This window comes from Lepus europaeus, chromosome 14 (genome assembly GCF_033115175.1).
Source record: "Lepus europaeus isolate LE1 chromosome 14, mLepTim1.pri, whole genome shotgun sequence".
Lineage (NCBI taxonomy): Eukaryota > Metazoa > Chordata > Mammalia > Lagomorpha > Leporidae > Lepus > Lepus europaeus.
In genome coordinates this window covers 80422141-80442893 of record NC_084840.1, presented here as the reverse complement: position 1 = coordinate 80442893, position 20753 = coordinate 80422141, and the positions used below count along the sequence as shown (strand labels likewise).

Below are 20753 nucleotides of genomic sequence, written 5' to 3'. Positions count from 1 at the left end.
CCTGTTGCTGACTTAACGATTTGACACTCTTGTTTATGGCGTCAGTAATCTCCCTAGGCTCTAGTCATGAGTTGCCAAGGCTATGGAAGCCTGTTGGGTTCGCCGACTTTGATCTTATTCCAATAGGGTCATAGTCAAAGTGGAAGTTCTCTCCTCCCTTTAGAGAAAGGTACCTCCTTCTTTGATGGCCCCGTTCTTTCCACTGGGATCTCACTCGCAGAGATCTTTCATTTAGGTCTTCTTCTTTTTTTTCTTTTCCATGGTATCTTGGCTTTCCATGCCTACAATACTCTCATGGGCTCTTCATCCAGATCTGAATGCCTTAAGGGCTGATTCTGAGGCCACATCTGCCATTCTATGAGTCTGCTGTGTATCCCACTTCCCATGTTGGATCCTTCTCTCCCTTTTTGATTCTATCAGTTAGTATTAGCAGACACTAGTCTTGTTTGTGTGATCCCTTTGCCTCTTAGACCTATCAGAGCCATCAGTTGTGAACTGAAATTGATCACTTGGACTAGTGAGATGGCATTGAATATGGTAACATTATTAATCTAGCTGTTAATACTAAGTATATTTAACTACATAGGTCTGTTCTGGGTACTAAGCAATAAAAAGATTAGTAAAATAGCACAATGAATTAAATAAGGGCTATATGCCTCATTCTAGTGGTCCAGAAAGTCTTTTGGATTTGAGACTTAACTACATCAAGAAGTGAAGCATATGAGTCAAATATTGACACCATGTTTCTGCATTGTAGGCGTTGATAAGAGAAGATTACTATCACCCATAGTCAAGAAGTCGTGTGATTATCATGGAATTAAGAATTATACAAGCATGGAACCAGAATCAGAGCAAGTCATTTCTTCTCCAGTGCATAATGCCATAGAAGCAACACCAAAAGAGAAGGAAAAACTTGATGGAAGTGAAAACAACCAGCTGCAGGCATGTGAAAATTTGAATTTCTCTTTTTTATATTGTTTTGCTTTTTGTATGTATATGATATGCTTTAAAAAGATAGCATATAACAATTGAAAAACATACACATTAGAGATTTTACTTCTTTCCAGGTTGTATGTCCATTTTGGTCAAGAAGCTTTGTATTGTATTTCACCATGAGTAGGAGTGTCTGTGTGTGTGTGTGTGTGTGTTGGGCTGAAAAGATGTAGCAATAGCATAAAATATTTTAATTCAGACTGTATTTTCAGCCTTGTTTCTTTCTTCCTGACATTTCCTTAAAAAGGAGGAAAGAACCTGGTTTTGAAAATGTCTTTCTATCTCAAAATATACTCTCAGTTCCTGGGATATACCAACCACTGATTTTCTAATCTTCAATTAAGTGAAATATATTAGAATATAAAAATGACAATGGACATGCACTACATGTTTTCAACACATGTGAGTGAGATTCTTATTGTTCTTTTTTTTTAAACTTTTATTTCCAAAGTACAGCTTATGGATTACAATGGCTTCCCCCCCATAACTTCCCTCCCACCCACAACCCTCCCCTTTCCCACTCCCTCTCCCCTTCCATTCACATCAAGATTCATTTTCAATTCTCTTTATATACAGAAGATCAGTTAAGTATATATTAAGTACAGGTGGCATGCACCAATGCCATCTCACTAGTCCAAGTGATCAACTTCAGTTCACAGTTGATCACACTGATAGGTCTAAGAGTCAAAGAGATCACACAAACAAGACTAGTGTCTGCTAATACTAACTGATAGAATCAAAAAGGGAGAGAATGATCCAACATGGGAAGCAGGATACACAGCAGACTCATAGAATGGCAGATGTCCTATTGTTCTTTTTTAAATGATTTCAAAAGAAAGGAACCCAGTAGATACAATTGAAAGGAAAGAAGACAAGCAGTTGATTTTTTTAAACTTTTATTTAGTAAATATAAATTTCCAAAGTACAGTTTATGGCTTTTCCCCCCGATAACTTCCCTCCCACCTGCAACCCTCCCATCTCCCGCTTCCTCTCCCATTCCATTCACATCAAGATTCATTTTCTTTCTTTTTTTTAATTTTTAAATTTTTTTTTTAATTTTTCACAGGCAGAGTAAACAGTGAGAGAGACAGAGAGAAAGGTCTTCCTTTGCCGTTGGTTCACCCTCCAATGGCCGCCGTGGCCGGCACGCTGCAGCCAGTGCACCGCGCCGATCTGATGACAGGAGCCAGGTGCCTATCCTGGTCTCCTGTGGGGTGCAGGGCCCAAGCACTTGGGCCATCCTCCATTGCACTCCCTGGCCACAGCAGAGAGCTGGCCTGGAAGAGGGGCAACCGGGACAGAATCGGTGCCCTGACTGGGACTAGAACCCGGTGTGCCAGCGCCGCAAGGCGGAGGATTAGCCTGTTAAGCCATGGCGCCGTCCAAGATTTATTTTCAATTATCTCTATATACAGAAGATCAATTTAGTATACATTAAGTAAAGATTTCATCAGTTTGTACCTACACAGAACATAAAGTGTAAAATACTGGTTGAGTACTAGTTACAGCATTAATCCACATTGAACAACACATTAAGGACGGAGATCCTACAAGAGAGGTAAGTACACAGTGACTTCTGTTGTTGATTAAACAATTTGACACTCTTGTTTATGGCATCAGTAATCTCCCTAGGCTCTAGTCATGAGTTTCCAAGGCTATGGAAACCTGTTGAGTTCACTGACTTCGATCTTATTTAGACAAGGTCATAGTCAAAGTGGAAGTTCTCTCCTCCTTTCAGAGAAAGGTACCTCCTTCTTTGATGGCCCATTCTTTCCACTGGGATCTCACTCGCAGAGATCTTTCATTTAGGTCTTCTTCTTTTTTTTCTTTTCCATGGTATCTTGGCTTTCCATGCCTACAATACTCTCATGGGCTCTTCAGCCAGATGCAAATGCCTTAAGGGCTGATTCTGAGGCCAGAGCAAGCAGTTGATTTGTTAGTGACAGATTATGTGAATCGAAGTATCACCAGTTGAAGTTTAGACACCAGATATATGCTTCAGTCTAAAAGTCCAGAAGGCCACTGGGATTCGGAGTTTACAAACACCCCAAATGAACATCATTCTAGTAAAAAGGCACAATGTTTGTGTTGTTACAAGCATTTTCTTTTAAAAAAAAGTACAAAACATGTATAAGAAGAAGCTATTTGCTAATTTCAGTGCAAACAGCTATACAAGCAGGAATACAAGGGGGAAATATTAAATATACAACTATTTGAATTTGATGCTCATCATGGTCATGGGATAGAACAAATAGCTAGGCTACATGTTGCAGATAACCTGAATTAGAAAATGTGAGTTCTCTCCCACATACTGATAAAACATACAAAATATGTTTAAATGAAGAAAGAGTTACAGAAATGCAAAGATTTGAGAATGAGGACAGTGAGGATGGTGGAAAATTGGCTTCATGCTTAAAGCACCACTTGGGTTGTTGAGGATCCACATCAAAGTGCCTGGGTTTATGTTCCCACTGTGCTCTAATTGCAGCTTTTATCTAATGCATACCTTAGGAAGCAACAGGCAATGGCTAAGTACCTGAGTCCTTGACACTTAAGTTGTAGACCCGCATGAAGTACTCTTCTTGGCCATGGCATGGCCCAGTCCTTACTGTTGCAGGCATTTGTAGTGTGAACCAGCAGTGGAAGGTTCTCTTTCTCTCTCACTCTCTTTCCCTTCCTCTCCCACTCTCCCTCTCTCCCTTGCTCCATCCCCTTCTCCATTCCCCTTCCCCTCCCAACCCCCTCCCTCTAATGCTATCTCCCTCTCTTCTTTAGCTTTACATTTAGACCTTTTCTTGCCCTTTTTTGCTGACACTTTGCTTTTGTCTCTATATAATTATCTGACTTAGTGGTGTTCCACTTACAGATAGCCCATATATACTATAATATTATGTAAACATGTAATTTCATGTACACATAGATTATTTCTGCTCTCTAAATTATAGTGCAGAAAAACCACATGATTTCTCTTTCTTAATTTGTTTATCTATCTGTCTTTCAAGAGACATATAGCTTCGGAAACTCTTTTTTCTAGAAAGCTTTTGTTTTAGGTATACAAACTTAATGCATTTCATAAATACAACTTTATGAACATAGTGATTCTTCCAAAGTACCCATCCTCCCACCTGCTCTCTCACCCTTGTTTTCCCTCTTCTATTCCCATTCTTTTTTTTTTAACTAAAACCTATTTGCCATTATCTTTATTTGCAGAAGATGAAGTCTGTGCTAAGTAAAGAGTTCAACAAATAGTACGAAAAAATGTTCTTCGATTTCTCTTTTTTTAATTAAACTTTTATTTAATGAATATAAATTTCCAAAGTACAGCTTATGGGTTACAATGGCTTCCCCCTCCAAAAACTTTCCTCCCACCCACAACCCTCCCCCCTCCCACTCCCTCTCCTCTTCCTATTACATCATGATTCATTTTCAATTCTCTTTATATACAAAAGATCAGTTTTGTATATATTAGGTAAAGATTTCAACAGTTTTCCCCCATACAGCAACACAAAGTGAAAAAAAAATACTGTTGGAGTACTAGTTATAGCATTAAATAAGAGTGTACAGCACATTAAAGACAGAGATCCTACATAATATTTTTTTAAAAAATTAATTAATTTTCTATGCCATTTCCAATTTAACACCAGGTTTTTTTTTTCATTTCCAATTATCTTTATATACAGAAGATCGATTCAGTATGTAATTAGTAAAGATCTCATCAGTTTGTACCCACGCAGAAACACAAAGTGTAAAAATACTGTTTCAGTACTAGTTATAGCATCACTTCATATTAGACAACACATTAAGGACAGATCCCACATGGGATGTAAGTACACAGTGACTTCTGTTGCTGACTTAACAATTTGACACTCCTGTTCATGGCGTCAGTAATCTCCCTAGGCTCTAGTCATGAGTTGCCAGGGCTATGGAAGCCTTTAGAGTTCGCTGACTTTGATCTTGTTCCGGTAGGGTCACAGTCAAAATGGAAGTGCTCTCCTCCCTTTAGAGAAAGGTACCTCCTTCTTTGATGGCCCCGTTCTTTCCATTGGGATCTCACTAACAGAGATCTTTCATTTAGGTCTTCTTCTTCTTTTTTTTTTCTTTTCCATGGTATCTTGGCTTTCCATGCCTGCTATACTCTCATGGGCTCTTCATCCAGATCCGATTGCCTTAAGGGTTGATTCTGAGGCCAGAGTGTTGTTTAGGACATCTGCCATTCTATGAGTCTGCTGTGTAGCCCACTTCCCATGTTGGATCTTTCTCTCCCTTTTTGATTCTATCAGTTAGTATTAGCAGACACTTGTCTTGTTTGTGTGATCCCTTTGATTTTTAGACCTATCTAAGCCATTGAATGTGAACTGAAATTGATCACTTGGACTAGTGAGATGGCATTGGTACATGCCACCTTGATGGGATTGTATTGGAATCCCCTGGCACATTTCTAACTCCATCATTTGGGGCAAGACTGATTGTGCATGTCCCAGATTGTGCATCTCCTCCCTCTCTTTTTCCACTCTGAAATTTAACAGGGATCACTTTTCAGTTAAAATTTAAACACCTAAGAATAATTGTGTGTTATTTACAGAGTTCAACCACTAGTAATAGAACAACAACAACAACAACAAATACTAAAAAGGATAAAGTATTACATTGTACATCTAGAGTCAGGACAAAAGCTGATCAGGTCATTGTTTCTTATAGTGTCCATTTCACTTAACAGGTTTCCCCTTTGGTGCTCAGTTGTCGCCGATCAGGGAAAACAAATGAAATTTGTCTCTTTGGGACTGGCTTAATTCACTCAGCATGATGTTTTCCAGATCCCTCCATCTTGTTTCAAATGATTGGGTTTCATTGTTCCTTACTGCTGTATAGTATTCTATGGAGTACATGTCCCATAATTTCTTTATCCAGTCTGCTGTTGATGGGCATTTGGGTTGGTTCCAGGTCTTAGCTATTGTGAATTGAGCTGCAATAAACATTAATGTGCAGATGGCTTTTTTATTAGCCAAATTAATTTCCTTTGGGTAAATTCCAAGGAGTGGGATGGCTGGGTTGTATGGTAGGGTTATGTTCAGGTTTCTGAGGAATCTCCAGACAGACTTCCATAGTGGCTTAAGCAGTTTGCATTCCCACCAACAGTGGGTTAGTGTCCCTTTTTCCCCACATCCTCTCCAGCATCTGTTTTTGGTAGATTTCTGGATGTGAGCCATTCTCACCGGGGTGAGGTGAAACCTCATTGTGGTTTTGATTTGCATTTCTCTGATGGCTAGTGATCTTGAACATTTTTTCATGTGTCTGTTGGCCATTTGGATTTCCTGTTTTGAAAAATGTCAATTGAGGTCCTTGGCCCATATCTTCAGTGGGTTGTTTGTTCTGTTGTGGATCTTCTTGATTTCTTTGTAGATTCTGGTTATCAACCCTTTATCTGTAGTATAGTTTGCAAATATTTTTTCCCATTCTGTCTGTTGCCTCTTCACTTTCCTGACTGTTTCTTTTGAAGTACAGAAACTTCTCAATTTGATGCAATCCCAAATGTTAATTTTGGTTTTGACTGCCTGTGCTCCTGGGGTCTTTTCCAAGAAGTCTTTGCCTGTACCTATATCTTGCAGGGTTTCTCCAATGCTCTCTAATAATTTGATGTTTTCGGGTCGTAGATTTAAGTCTTTAATCCACGTTGAGTGAATTTTTGTGTAAGGTGAAAGTTATGGGTCTTGCTTCAAGCTTCTGCACATGGAAATCCAATTTTCCCAGCACCATTTATTGAGTAGACTGTCCTTATTCCAGGGATTAGTTTTGGATCTTTGATCAAATATAAGTTGGCTGTAGAAGTTTGGATTGATTTCTGGTGTTTCTATTCTGTTCCATTGATCTATCCATCTGTTTCTGTACCAGTACCATGCTGTTTTGATAACAACTGCCCTGTAGTATGTCCTGAAATCTGGTATTGTGATGCCTCCGGCTTTGTTTTTGTTGTACAAGATTGCTTTGGCTATTCGAGGTCTTCTGTGTCTCCATATGAATTTCAGCATCATTTTTTCCAGATCTGAGAAGAAGGTCTTCGGTATCTTGATTGGTATTGCATTGAATGTATAAATTGCTTTTGGGAGAATGGACATTTTGATGATATTGATTCTTCCAATCCATGAGCATGGAAGATTTCTCCATTTTTTGGTATCCTCTTCTATTTCTTTCTTTAAGGTTTTGTAGTTTTCATCGTAGAGATCTTTAACGTCCTTGGTTAAGTTTATTCCAAGGTATTTGATTTTTTTTGTAGCTATTGTGAATGGGATTGATCTTAGCAGTTCTTCCTCAGCCGTGGCATTGCCTGTGTATACAAAGGCTCTTGATTTTTGTGGATTGATTTTATATCCTGCTACTTTGCCAAACTCTTCGATGAGTTCCAGTAGTCTCTTAGTAGAGTTCTTTGGGTCCCCTAAATAAAGAATCATATCATCTGCAAAGAGGGATAGTTTGAGTTCTTCCTTCCCAATTTGTATCCCTTTAATTTCTTTTTCTTGCCTAATAGCTCTGGCCAAAACTTCCAGAACTATATTGAATAGCAGTGGTGAGAGTGGGCATCCCTGTCTGGTACCAGATCTCAGCGGAAATGCTTCCAACTTTTCCCCATTCAATAGGATGTTGGCCGTGGGTTTTTCATATATTGCTTTGATTGTATTGAGGAATGTTCCTTCCATACCCAGTTTGCTTAGAGTTTTCATCATGAAAGGGTGTTGTATTTTATCAAATGCTTTCTCTGCGTCTATTGAGAGAATCATATGGTTTTTCTTCTGCAGCCTGTTAATGTAGTGTATTACGTTGATTGTTTTGCGGACGTTGAACCATCCTTGCATACCAGGGATAAATCCCACTTGGTCTGGGTGGATGATCTTTCTGATGTGTTGTTGCATTCTATTGGCCAGAATTTTATTGAGTATTTTTGCATCTGTGTTCATCAGGGATATTGGTCTGTCATTCTCTTTCAATGCTGCATCTTTTTCCGGCTTAGGAATTAAGGTAATGCTGGCTTCATAGAAAGAATTTGGGAGGATTCTCTCTTTTTCGATTGTTCTGAATAGTTTGAGAAGAATTGGAGTTAGTTCTTCTCTAAATGTCTGGTAGAACTCAGCAGTGAATCCATCTGGTCCTGGGCTTTTCTTTGTTGGGAGGGCCTTTATTACTGTTTCAATTTCTGTGTCAGTTATGGGTCTGTTTAGGTTTTCTATGTCTTCCTGGCTCAATATAGGTAGGTTGTATGTGTCCAAGAATCTGTCCATTTCTCATAGATTTCCTCATAGATTTTCCCTGTTTGCTGGCATACACGTCCTTGTAGTAATTTCTGATGATTCTTTTTATTTCTGTGGTGTCTGTTGTTATGTTTCCTTTTTCATCTCTGATTTTATTGATTTGCGTCTTTTCTCTTTTTTTTTAGTTAGTTGGGCCAATGGGGTGTCCATTTTGTTTATTTTTTCAAAAAACCAGCTCCTTGTTTGGCTGATTTTTTGTAATGTTTTTTTGGATTCAATCCTGTTGATTTCTTTTTGATTTTTAATTATTTCCCTTCTTCTACTGGGTTTGGGTTTGGTTTGCTGCAGATTTTCTAGATCCTTGAGATGACTTGAAAGCTCATCTATTTGGTGCCTCTCCAATTTCTTGATGTAGGCACCTATTGATATAAACTTTCCTCTTAACACTGCTTTTGTTGTATCCCATAGGTTTTGGTATGTTGTGCTGTTATCCTCATTTACTTCCAGAAAATTTTTGATTTCTCTTTTAATTTCTTCTATGACCCATTGTTCATTCAGGAGCATGTTGTTCAATCTCCACGTGTTTGCACGTGCTCTGGGGATTCCCTAGTTGCTAATTTCCAATTTCATTCCTTTGTGGTCTGAGAAGCTGCATGGTATGATTCTAATTCTTTTGAATTTGCTGAGACGTGCTTTATGGCCTAGTATGTGGTCAATCCTAGAGAAGGTTCCATATACTGCTGAGAAGAATGTAAAGTCCTTAGATGTAGGATGAAATGTTCTGTAGATATCTGTTAGATCCATTTGGGCTATAGTGTCATTTAAATCTACTGTCTCCTTCTTGGTCTTCTGTCCTGTTGATCTGTCTATCTCTGAGAGTGGAGTATTGAAGTCCCCCAGTACTATTGTATTGGGGTCTAAGTCTCCCTTTAAGTCCCTTAAGAAGTCTTTTAAATAAGCTGGTGCCCTGTGATTAGGTGCATATACATTGATAATTGTTATATCTTCCTGTTGAATGGATCCCTTAATCATTAAATAGTGCCCCTCTTTGTCTCTCCTGACAGTTTTTGTGGTAAAGTTTATGTTGTCCGATATTAAGATGGCTACGCCCACTCTTTTTTCATTTCTGTTGTCATGGTATATCTTTTTCCAGCCTTTCACTTTCAGTCTGTATGCATCATTGTTGGAAAGATGAGTTTCTTGTAAGCAGCAAAAAGATGGGTTTTGTTCCTTAACCCAATCAGCCAATCGGTGTCTTTTAACTGGGCAGTTCAAGCCATTAACATTCAATGTGACTATTGAGAAGGAGTAACTTTGCCCTGCCATTTGCCAAAGATATTTTCTAATATCTGGTTTGAGACTCCTGTGATCTTTTGCTGTGAGGTTTCCTTCCTTTACCTTCCTTCATATTGGTTACCGTGTTTCTGTGTTTCTGTATGTAACACATCTTTAAGCATATTTTGCAGGGCTGGACGAGTGGCGACAAATTCTTTCAATTTCTGTTTGTTGTGAAAAGTCTTTATTTCACCTTCATTCACAAATGAGAGCTTTGCAGGATATAATATTCTGGGCTGGCAATTTTTCTCTCTTAGTACCTGGGCTATATCTCGCCATTCTCTCCTGGCTTGTAGGGTTTCTGATGAGAAGTCAGCTGTAAGTCTAATTGGAGATCCTCTGAGAGTAATCTGGCATTTCTCTCTTGCACATTTTAGGATCTTTTTTTGTGTTTCACTGTGGTGAGTTTGATTACGACGTGTCGTGGTGAGGATCTCTTTTGGTCATGTTTATTAGGGGTTCTATGAGCTTCCTGTACTAGGATGCCTCTGTCATTCTCCAAACCTGGGAAATTTTCTGCTAGGATCTCACTAAAAAGGCCTTCTAATCCTTTCTCCCTTTCCATGCCTTCAGGATCTCCTAGAACCCGAATGTTGGGTTTTTTAAGAGTATCCTGTAGATTCCTGACAGTATTTTTTAGATTTCTGATTTCTTCTTCTTTTCTTTGATTTGACTGTTTCCTTTCCTGTTCTCTGTCTTCTAAGTCCGATATTCTCTCTTCTGCTTCACCCATTCTGTTTTTAAGGCTCTCTAATGTGTTTGTCATTTGATCTATTGAGTTCTTCATTTCATTGTGGTTTTTTGTCACTATCTCAGTTTCATGTTCTACTAGTTGTTTCATTTCATTTTGATTTCTCCTTAATATTTCATTTTCATGGGAGAGATTTTCTATCTTGTCCATTAAGGATTTCTGTAGTTCAAGAATTTGTTTTTGAGAACTTCTTAATGTTCTTATCATTTTTTTGAGATCTGCTTCTTGCATTTCCTCTATCTCTTCATCTTCATAATCTTGGATTGGGGTGTCTTGTTCATTTGGGGGCATCATAGTGTCTTCCTTGCTCTTGTTACCTCGGCTTCTGTGTTTGTTGTTTGGCATGTTGGAGATAATTTATGGTTTTGTTTTTTTTTTTTGACTCAGTTGGGAGTAGGTTGAGGGTAGTTGAAATCTTGCCTCTGTGAGTATTCGTTTGATCTACCCCTGGGACCACACAATCTTGCCTCTGTGAGTATTCGTTTGATCTACCCCTGGGACCACACAAAGAGTTTATGCAGCCCTCAATGTGTTCTCGAGTTTTGCTGAAGTTACTGAGTTTGGCTGCGCTTTACATATGTAAAATCGCGGTGCTCTTTGTTTTGCTTGGTGAGTGAAGGGAGAGGCCTCTGTTCCTCCCCCTCCCAATGTCTCGGGTTTCTGAGGTCTTACCCTCCTCCGTTGGTTCCCGCGCTGGCGAGTTTCTGTGGCTCGTCTCCCGCCGCTCGGATCGTCTCCCTCGGTTGGTTTTCCACGCAGTGGGCTCCCTGTAGGTCGTCTGTGTCACATCCACTGGATCCGGAAGCGTTTCCTCTGCAGTTTTTTTCTTGAGTCTTTTCCTGAGGCTGCACAGCCCCTGCCTGGCACCGCGCCTAGCACCCAAGGACCACTGGAGTCCCCGCCGGCAGCTGGGCTCGATTTCTCTTTTGATTTCTTCTGTGACCCACTGTTATTCAGGAGCATGTTGTTCAGTCTCCATATGTTTGCATATGCTCTAGAGATTCTAGAGTTGTTGATTTCTAGTTTCATTCCATTGTGGGCTGAAAAGATGTACAGTATGATTTTGATTATTCTGAATTTGCTGAGACTTGCTTTATGGCCTAGCCTGTGGTCTATCCTAGAGAAAAATCCATGCACTGGTGAGAAGAATGTGTATTCTGCAATTGCAGGATGAGAAGTTCTGTAGATATCCATTAGACACATTTGTTCTATAGTATTGATTAACTGTTGTTTGCTTGATGATTTTCTGTCTAGTTGATCTGTCCATTGCTGAAAGCGGGGTATTGAAGATCCAATTACTATTGTATGGGAGTCTGTGTCTCATTTAGATTCATTAACATTTCTTTTAAATAGCTAGGTACCCTGTAATTAGGTGTGTATATATTTATTGTAGGCACTTCTTCCTGTTGAATTGAACCCTTAATCATTGCCTAGTGCCCTTCTTCTGAAGAAAAGCCCTAAATTGCTTACCCATTATGCCTCGATCTTCACTAATCCTAGGCAATCAAATATCTATGTTTTGTGTCTAAAGATTTACTTGTTGGAAATTTCATGTAAACAGAATATTACACTATGTAGCCCTTAATGGCTAGCTTCTTTCATTAAGCATAAAAAGGATTCATCGGTGATGAAGCATCTATCAGTATTTATTTCTTTTATTGCCAAACAATTTTCTATAATATTATTTTTAAGAAGATTTATTTATTTGAGAAGCAGAGTTGAGGCAGAGAGAGGTCTTCTTCCACTGGTTCACTCCCCAAATGGCTGCAATGGCTGAAGCTGGAATGATCCAGATTGAGGAGCTTCTTCTAGGTCTCCCACATGTGTGCAGGGTTCCAAATATTTGAGTCATCTTCCACTGCTTTCCCATGCCATTAGCAGAGAGCTGGATTGGAAGAGGGGTAGTGGGACACAAACTGGAGCCCATATGGGATGTTGGCACCTCAGGTCACAGTGCCATCCCCTACGAAAATCTAAAATACTATTCTAGTTGTATGGGTTAGCCTTTCATCAGCTGATGAACATTTAGATTAATTTCACATTCTGACCACTGTTAATCATGCTACTGTGATCGTTCATTTCCAAGTTATTTTATAAACGCAAGCCTTTACTTCCTTGGCTGTGGACTTAAACAAAGACGGAGGGATTTTTTGGCCACTTTCTCTATCTCTCCAACTTTCTTCATGTTGTACTTCACAATTCTTAGTTTCTGCTCTTCTCTACACTGATGTATTCAGATCGAGCTCCAGATTCTCTTTGTGTTATGTGGCTTTCTGTCACACTTTTGACTGTTAGGAGCATTTCTCTTTCAAGTACTTGTCACATTGTGTGTACAGAACAACCTTTCCCTAGTTTAATATTGTTTTTATTTATCTCCACAAAAGATAATCTTGTCTAAGGGGAGAATGTGCTATTAAGCTGCCTGAGTGGAGAGTATGTTATGTGCATCACTTATCTTTGTATAGATTGAAAATGTTTTAGCTGAATAGTTGCTGGGATAACATTAAGTACTCCATACCATATCACCTATTTCTTCTTTGAGAAATTTACATAAACATTATGATTAAATCTTTAGGATATAGCTTTCATTCTAAATACATTCAAGCCATTGAATATGCAATTAAAAGCACTTAATCCTAGTGAAGAATAGAATGTGCATGCTTTACACATCAAGAGAAAGTAAAATCTAAGTCTAGGTCCCTTTATTATGTAGCAAGAAATGGGATTAATAGATTTATGTTCTTTACCAGTGGAAAAGCCACAGTTTTCCTTAGCAAGCCATGGAGCTCTGCTCTATTCTCAGAACACTGCAAAAGAAACCCAAGAATGATGTGATTTGGAAACTTGATTTAGCCATAGAGTCTGATGGGGTGCTATTTGCATTGTATTTCATAATCATTGCCCACTCAATGGTACAGAGATAAGGTAATTTATCAATTATAAACTGAAAAAAGTATCACAAACTAATGAAATTAGTGAAAGGTTTACAAAGAGCTGGGGATACATTCTGAGTTTCCTGCTCCAAGTTTGCTGCCATGCTGAATGGTTGAGTATAAAGAAGGATTCAGTCCAACTAGTATAGGAGATCACTTACATTGCTATGTCTCTTGCCTAAAATGTGAAATTTTATTTGAACATGAACTCAACAACAATGCAAATATATACCTCTTATAAGATATACCCTTATCTATTCTGAGTTGATTGTTGGGGTAAGGTGTAAGGTAGAGTTCTGGTTTCACACTTGTACACGTGTAGATCCAATTTTCCCATACCGTTTGTTGAAGAGTTTGTCATTTCTACGAGGAATGATTTTAGCTAATTTGTCAAAGATGACTTGTTTGTATCCATGTGTATTAACTTTTGAGGTCCCTAATCTGTTTCATTTTTCTACCTGTCTATTATTGTGCCAGCACCAGCCTTTTTTGATAATAACTGCCCTGTAATATGTCTTCCAATCCTGTATCATGATGCCTCCAGCTTTGTTTTTATTTTGTGCAATTGGTTTAGCTATTTGGAGTTTTTTGGGATTCCACATGTGTTTTAGGTCATTTTTTTCTGGATATGAGAGAACACGTTTGTTATCTTGATAGGGATCACATTGAATGTGTGAATTTCTTTGAGTAGCATGGACATTTTGATGGTATTCATTCTTCCAATTAGTGAATATGGGAGATTTTGTTCAATTTTTTGTGTCTTCTATTTCTTTCCTTAATGTTTTGTGAGTTTTACTGTACAGATGTTTTCTATCTTTGGTTAGTTGTACCCCAAGGCTGTTAAATTTTTGTAGCTCTTGTGAATGGGATTGATGGTAGAAGATCTTTGTATAGTCATGGCATTTTTTATACAAAGGCTGTTGATTTTTGTGTGTTGCTTTTCTATGGTGAAAGTGGGCATTCTTGTTCTTGTTCTAAATCTTAGTGGAAATTCTTTGGGTGTTGTTCCATTCAATATGTTGCTTGCCGTTGGTTTCTCATATACTGCCTTGTGTTGAGATATGTTTCTACTATACCCAGTTTGCTTAAGGTTTCTATGATGAAAAGTCATTGTATTTTATTAAATTCTTTATCTGTATCAAGATAAACCTAAGGATTTTATTTATCCATTTGTTAACATAATATATCATGTTTATTGTGTTGTTTATGTTGAACCATCTCTGCATACCAAGGGTTAATCTTGCTTAGTATAGTTTAACAATCCTTTTAATGTGTTTTTGATTAGATTAGCTAGCATTTTGCTGAAGATTTTGGCATCTATGTTCATAAGGGATTTTGGTCTATAGTTCTCTTTCTTTGTGTGTGCTTTTTCTGGTTTTGGAATTAAGGTGATGCTGCCCTCCTAGGACTTTGGGATGATTGCATCCCTTTCAGTTGTTTTGAGCAATTTAAAAAGAATTGGGAATGGTTCTTCTTTAACTTTTGGTTAAATTCAGCAATGAAGCCATCTGCCACCTACCAACCCTGCAGGTCAGACTCAAAGTCAGTGGGGTCCAGGAATTGATGTCTCCAGGAAATTCACCCAGTTGTATGTGAGCCACAGCAGCCTTTTCTTATAAAGATTACATTCTCTACCCCTGATAAATGCATTCACCATATTCGTAAGGATCTTACTTGCTCTAGGTAGTATAAATAAATATTTTTAACTTTTTATAGACACACTTGAATTTATAACTTTAATGATTCTGCTAATAAGGTTTTAATTTAAATTTTGTAATCTGAAAGCAATATTTGAGTATGTTACATTTTGTATAACTCTTAATTCACTGGTAAACGTTGGATTATTTACGCCTTTTGACTTCCATGTGTAATGCTGCTGTGGACACTGGTATACATCTGTCACTTGGAATCACTGTTAATATTTTCTAGACTATTTAATAGTTTCTAAAATTTAATAGTTCTTATTTCCTAAGATGCTAAGAAGCAACTGGCTATTAAATTTGGAGTTCTGAATTTCTTTTGAAATCAAAAGTATACAGTAGGATTATGGGAAATAATTACTATTGATTTTATGTTTTATTCCTTATCCAGAAGGATAGCAAGTAATTGCATTAACTTTTTTTCCTGCTGGGAATGTGTTTTCCTCTTTGGATGTTGAAAAGAAGGAGATATCAGAGAAAAGTGAAAAAAAAATGACCATTCTAGTATCACCTTATTGAGTAATAACTCTGCTCTGAACGCTAGAAGTTCAGGAAAACAAGTTCTCCTAGTTGATCTGTGTTCATCAGCCTTTACAAAAACTTACTTAAATGTAATAAAGATTGATGTGTAGTCCAAGATCCTACTTTACTGATATTTATTGAGTACTATGTAACTATTTATCAAGACAGCAGGATTCTCTTGTGATTCATGTTGTCTCTTTAGCAGAAGTAATTGTGGATTGCATGGGTGCTCTAATATTGAGCAGTAAGACAGCTGATTCTACTAAGGGTTGAAAGCAAAATGGCTGCAGTACAATTGAACTGTACAGATACACATAATTAGAGATCTAGAAATGTGGGTTGACTGGTCTTTCTCATGACTTAGAGAACTTTGAAAGATTATTTAACTAGACCTATAATAAAATAGTTCCCTATATATGACATGACATTATGTTGATATGTGTGGACTTCTGTGATTGAAAATGCCAGGAGGTATCCCTTTACACAGTTGTCATACAGAAATATGCTAAAAACGTAGACACTCAAAATTTGATGCAGTTAATCTACATTTATAACTGTCCTTGTTCCCAATTCGTGATTTTCTCTAAATCCATGTAGAAAAGTTAATTCATAATCTATTAGAATCCTTAGTAACTATAAATCAAAAGTTAAATAAGAAACAGCTTTCAACCAACACAATCAGTAGTTTCTAATTTTGCCAAAGGTTCTCATCCCATGTATATCTCTACCAGAGAGTACCTTGAGTAAGATATTTCGTGGACACAATTTTGAAGTGAAGAATCTGCTTTGGGAAGTAGACCTAGCTCCAGTTGGCTATAATTGATGTAGTTGAACATATCTGGAAACAATCTCAGAAGGCTTCCTTAGGGTCATATCTCTATAGAAGAGAGAACTATTAAAAAGAAAGCACAGAGAAACCATAATCTGGCCCTTGTGAAAGATTTGCCTTAGAAAAGCAAACAACACAAACTATTCTGGTCAACATCCTATGAATGAACTTACCCCTAAGATGAGAAAACAACGTTTCACTCAAAGATATACTGATAAGAATCAACATAAAGTTCAAAATTTGAGTTGTCTACATTATGTGAATGTTATTGTGTGATTCAGTATGTCATCTGTGAGTAGTGAAGAAGGAGATTAAAGATGAGCTTAATAAAGAGGAAACATTTCTAAGCAGTCTGATCTGAAGGCATGGTATTTAAGGAATAGTGAGAACATCTTTAAAGGATTTGAAAAAGGACTAAAATTTGAAGGCTTCTGCATTTGAAAGGGACATTGATATTAAATCGGAACCAAAAATAAAAGCTATACCAGCACAAATCAAATAATTTAATAATTTAAAATGCACCAAGTCTATGAATCAGTTATAGCTGAATATGGTCACATACAGAGCCAGGTAATTTAAAAAAGTGTGTGCTCAATAGCTCAGAAACATACTTTGTCTCCAGGGGGAAAAAAGATGGTCCTAGGCAATATTTTACTTAAAGACACTGTTCTACCAGTGAAATTTTAAGTTAGAAAATTGTTAGTGCTCATACATATAGACTCATAAAAAGGATTTTATACTCCTAAATATTAATTTTCATGCCTTTATCATGGCATATTTTAACTCTGATGATGTTGACAGAAATGCTCATTCACAGAAGGCTTATTAGGAATTTAAACATTCAGTTTGCTGGGTTGCCTTGACAGTTCCCCCTACATGTCCTGATGAACTAAAGCATAGATTTTGCATCTGACAATACTTTTCCTTTGAGCTTCACATATCTATATATGTATATATTTGCATATAGATATGTGATTTATTTGAAAGGCAGAGTTACAGAAAGGCAGAGGCAGAGAGATAGAGAGGAAGGAACCTCCATCCGCTGGATCACTCCACAAATGGCCTCAATGGCTGGAGCTGGGCCATTCCAAAGCCAAGAGCCAGGAGCCAGAAACTTCTCCCAGGTCCCCCATATGGGGACAGCAGCCCAAGGACTTGGACCATCTACCGCTTCCCCAGGCCATGGCAGAGAGCTGAGTCAGAAATGGGGCAGCCAAGACATGAACTGCCACCTATATGAGATGTTGCCAATGCAACTGGTGGCTTTACCCACTATGCCACAGTGCTGGCCCCCTTTTTATGATTTTAGATGGTGTAATTTTATTTTCATTCATGCCAATTTGTCTTAAACATGAAGATGTCTCAGTATCAATTGATGTGGGTCATTCTTCAATGGAATCTCCTAATAAATTCTGGACTTTGCAAAAATTTGGATTTTCTTACCAAATCCACTTTCATTTAGTCATTGATACTTTACATTTCATTTTGGACATTTTTATTTTTCTTAAACTTTTATTTAATGAATATAAATTTCCAAAGTACAGCTTATGGATTGCAATGGCTTCCCCCCCCCCCAACTTCGCTCCCACCCGCAACCCTCCCCCTCCCGCTCCCTCTCCCCTTCCATTCACATCAAGATTCATTTTCAGTTCTCTTTATATACAGAAGATCAATTTAACATATATTAAGTAAAGATTTCAACAGTTTGCCTCCACGTAGTAACACAAAGTGAAACAAATAATTTGCTTGTTTTCATTTCAACACTCCATTCCTGTTGTTTGTGTTTAACTTGTTCAGTACAAAGACTGTACTGTGACTCATAGATTAGGCATTGGATCTCCAGTTTCAGAGGTATATGAAACTCTCATGATTAATGACTAAGAGTTGTGTGAGAAAGCGAAGAGTGTTGCAGGAACTGATATCAGGAAGGAGTTTGAAGACCAGGTTTCCCTAGAGCAGTGTTGGGGATCATCCACTGTGTAATCGTTGTTTTTAAAAATGTATTTATTTATTTGAAAGAGCTACACAGAGAGAAAAGGAGAGGAGAGGGAGAGAGAGAGAGACCCTCCATCTGCTAGTTCAGTCTCCAGTTGGCTGCAAAAGCCAGAGCTGTGCCAATACAAAGCCAGGAGGTGGAGCTTCTTCTAGGTCTCCCACACATGTGCAGGGGCCCAAGGACTTGGGCCATCCTCACTGCTTTCCCAGGCCACAGCAGAGAGCTGGATCAGAAGGGGGCAGCCAGGACTTCAACCGGCATCCACATGGGATACTAGTACCACAGGCAGCAGCCCCACCCACCATGCCACAGTGCCAGCCCCTACCTAATCATTTGATATGACCCTGCCAAGGCCACACACATGGGTCATGAAATTTGATACAAATATATCAAGCTAATTTTTGAGCTGATAACTTCACATGGTTCATGAATGATGCTATCAAGAACCAAATGTCTCTTGGGAGAGAAAGATTCCTATCTATAGCCTGGGGCCTTAAGGCCTTTAGAATTTCACTCTTTTTCTGAGATAAGACTCTTTCAAAAGGCTTTGAGCATAGAATTGAGAATGAGTAGAACTCGAGTTATTAAATTTGCAAATGGAAACAATTCAACACTAGATCCACACCAGTACATACTCAATGCTGTGGTACTTCAGTAGGTTGCTAAATGCCAATTGATCAGGAGAAACAATAAACCACATTTCTTGCTTAGGCAATGTAATACTGTTTGTGTAGGAATATAGCATTTTGTGTTACTTGAGATCAGTAATCAACAGGAATGTCTAGACATGAAAAGAAGGGGGAATTGATACATGGGATATTACTCAAAGCAGAGATACTCCTTGGCATTTGATAAGGTGATCCCCTGATAAACTCATTGTAAACAGGAAAATAACATGAGTAGAAAATGCACTTAATACATCTAGCCTCAACATCCTAGCTTTGTAACACAGTACAGTATTAAGTGTTGGTCATTTCCATTGTGATTGTGTGGTTGTCTGGGAGCTGCAGTTCCCTGCTGTTGCCCAGTACTCTGAGATGGTACAAAATGGCATATTGGTAGCTTAGGAAAAGATTTAAAGTGTGTATCCTATGGAATGTGTATCACTTATGCGCCATCCTAAAGATAAAAAGTTATAAGCTACCACAAGTATGGGACTGATGTAGGTATCCTTGAATTTAGTATTATAGGCATTATATAAAAATAAGGTGATTTATAAAATAGTAACAGAAATACTCTAACAGGTAGGTGTGAAACACCTTGGAAAACAAATTGACAAAACTCAGAAAAGAGAGTCTACCTCGGAGACTTCGCTGGGATGTATATCACATGAAATAAATGATTTGAAGAATAAATTAGGTGAAATGCAAAGACAGGTAAGTGTGATATTTAACATGTCAACAGGAAACATTTAGCTGGATGAATAATGTCTTAGGAAACACGCTTCAGTAACCACAGAATTCTTTATTATTGCCCTTGCAAGTTTAGTACAATTGTGTCATTACAGTGTACTTTAAACTCTTTCAATCTACCCATTTTACTAATAATTACATTATTTTTAAAATATATGAAGCCTGTATAACAAATAAATTTAAAAATAATAATATTTACCTTTTAGTAGATTGAGAATTGTACATCACTTTTCATGGATGTTAGAGACCTTTTTCTGTTAGATAACACCTTTTTGTTGTATCAGTTGCTGTGGTCAAACAGGGTAGATAAAATTTGAAGTTAAAATTTAGTATAGTTTTCCAAACAATTCTCTTCTTATTTTCACTTATATGAAAGGATACAAAACTTATGTGTTTAATTTCATGTGTTTAAAAGTAAATTCCACAAAAATTTAGTTATACTTTTCTGAAAATGCAAATATCTTGATTGGGTAATAATCTGAAGAAATATGCATTTTCTCCTTATGCACACACATACTTATACATGTAAATGTTCAGATCATGTGTAGGATATAATCTGAAAATATAATTAAATCAATTTGATAATGTCTCACTGTGTTTTTAAAATTGATTTATTGAGATGCTATGGGTCTTCATGAAGTTCTTTTTTTTTTCCTTTTTTTTAACTTTTATTTAGTAAATAAAAATTTCCAAAGTACAGTTTATGGATTACAATGGCTTTTTCTCCCCCATAACTTCCCTCCCACCCGCACCCCTCCCATCTCCCACTCCCTCTCCCATTCCATTCACATCAAGATTCATTTTCAATTATCTGTATATACAGAAGATCAATTTAGCATATAGTAAGTAAAGATTTCATCAGTTTGCACCCACACAGAACATAAAGTGTAAAATACTGTTTGAGTACTAATTATAGCATTACTTCACATTGGACAACACATTTAAGGACAGAGATCCTACAAGAGGAGTAAGTACACAGTGACTTCTGTTGTTGACTTAACAATTTGACACTCTTGTTTATGGCATCAGTAATCTCCCTAG

The 20753-nt window shown here is 37.7% G+C and overlaps 1 protein-coding gene across 1 annotated transcript in view; it reads left to right on the top strand.

The window, feature by feature from the left end:
• Positions 1-20753, top strand: part of LOC133773479 (ankyrin repeat domain-containing protein 26-like) — a 121477-nt gene that overhangs the window by 91615 nt on the left and 9109 nt on the right. Inside the window, exons 17-18 of the mRNA XM_062210807.1 lie at positions 758-942; positions 19545-19676. Coding sequence (XP_062066791.1) covers positions 758-942; positions 19545-19676 — 317 coding nt within the window. The remainder of the gene's footprint in view (positions 1-757; positions 943-19544; positions 19677-20753) is intronic.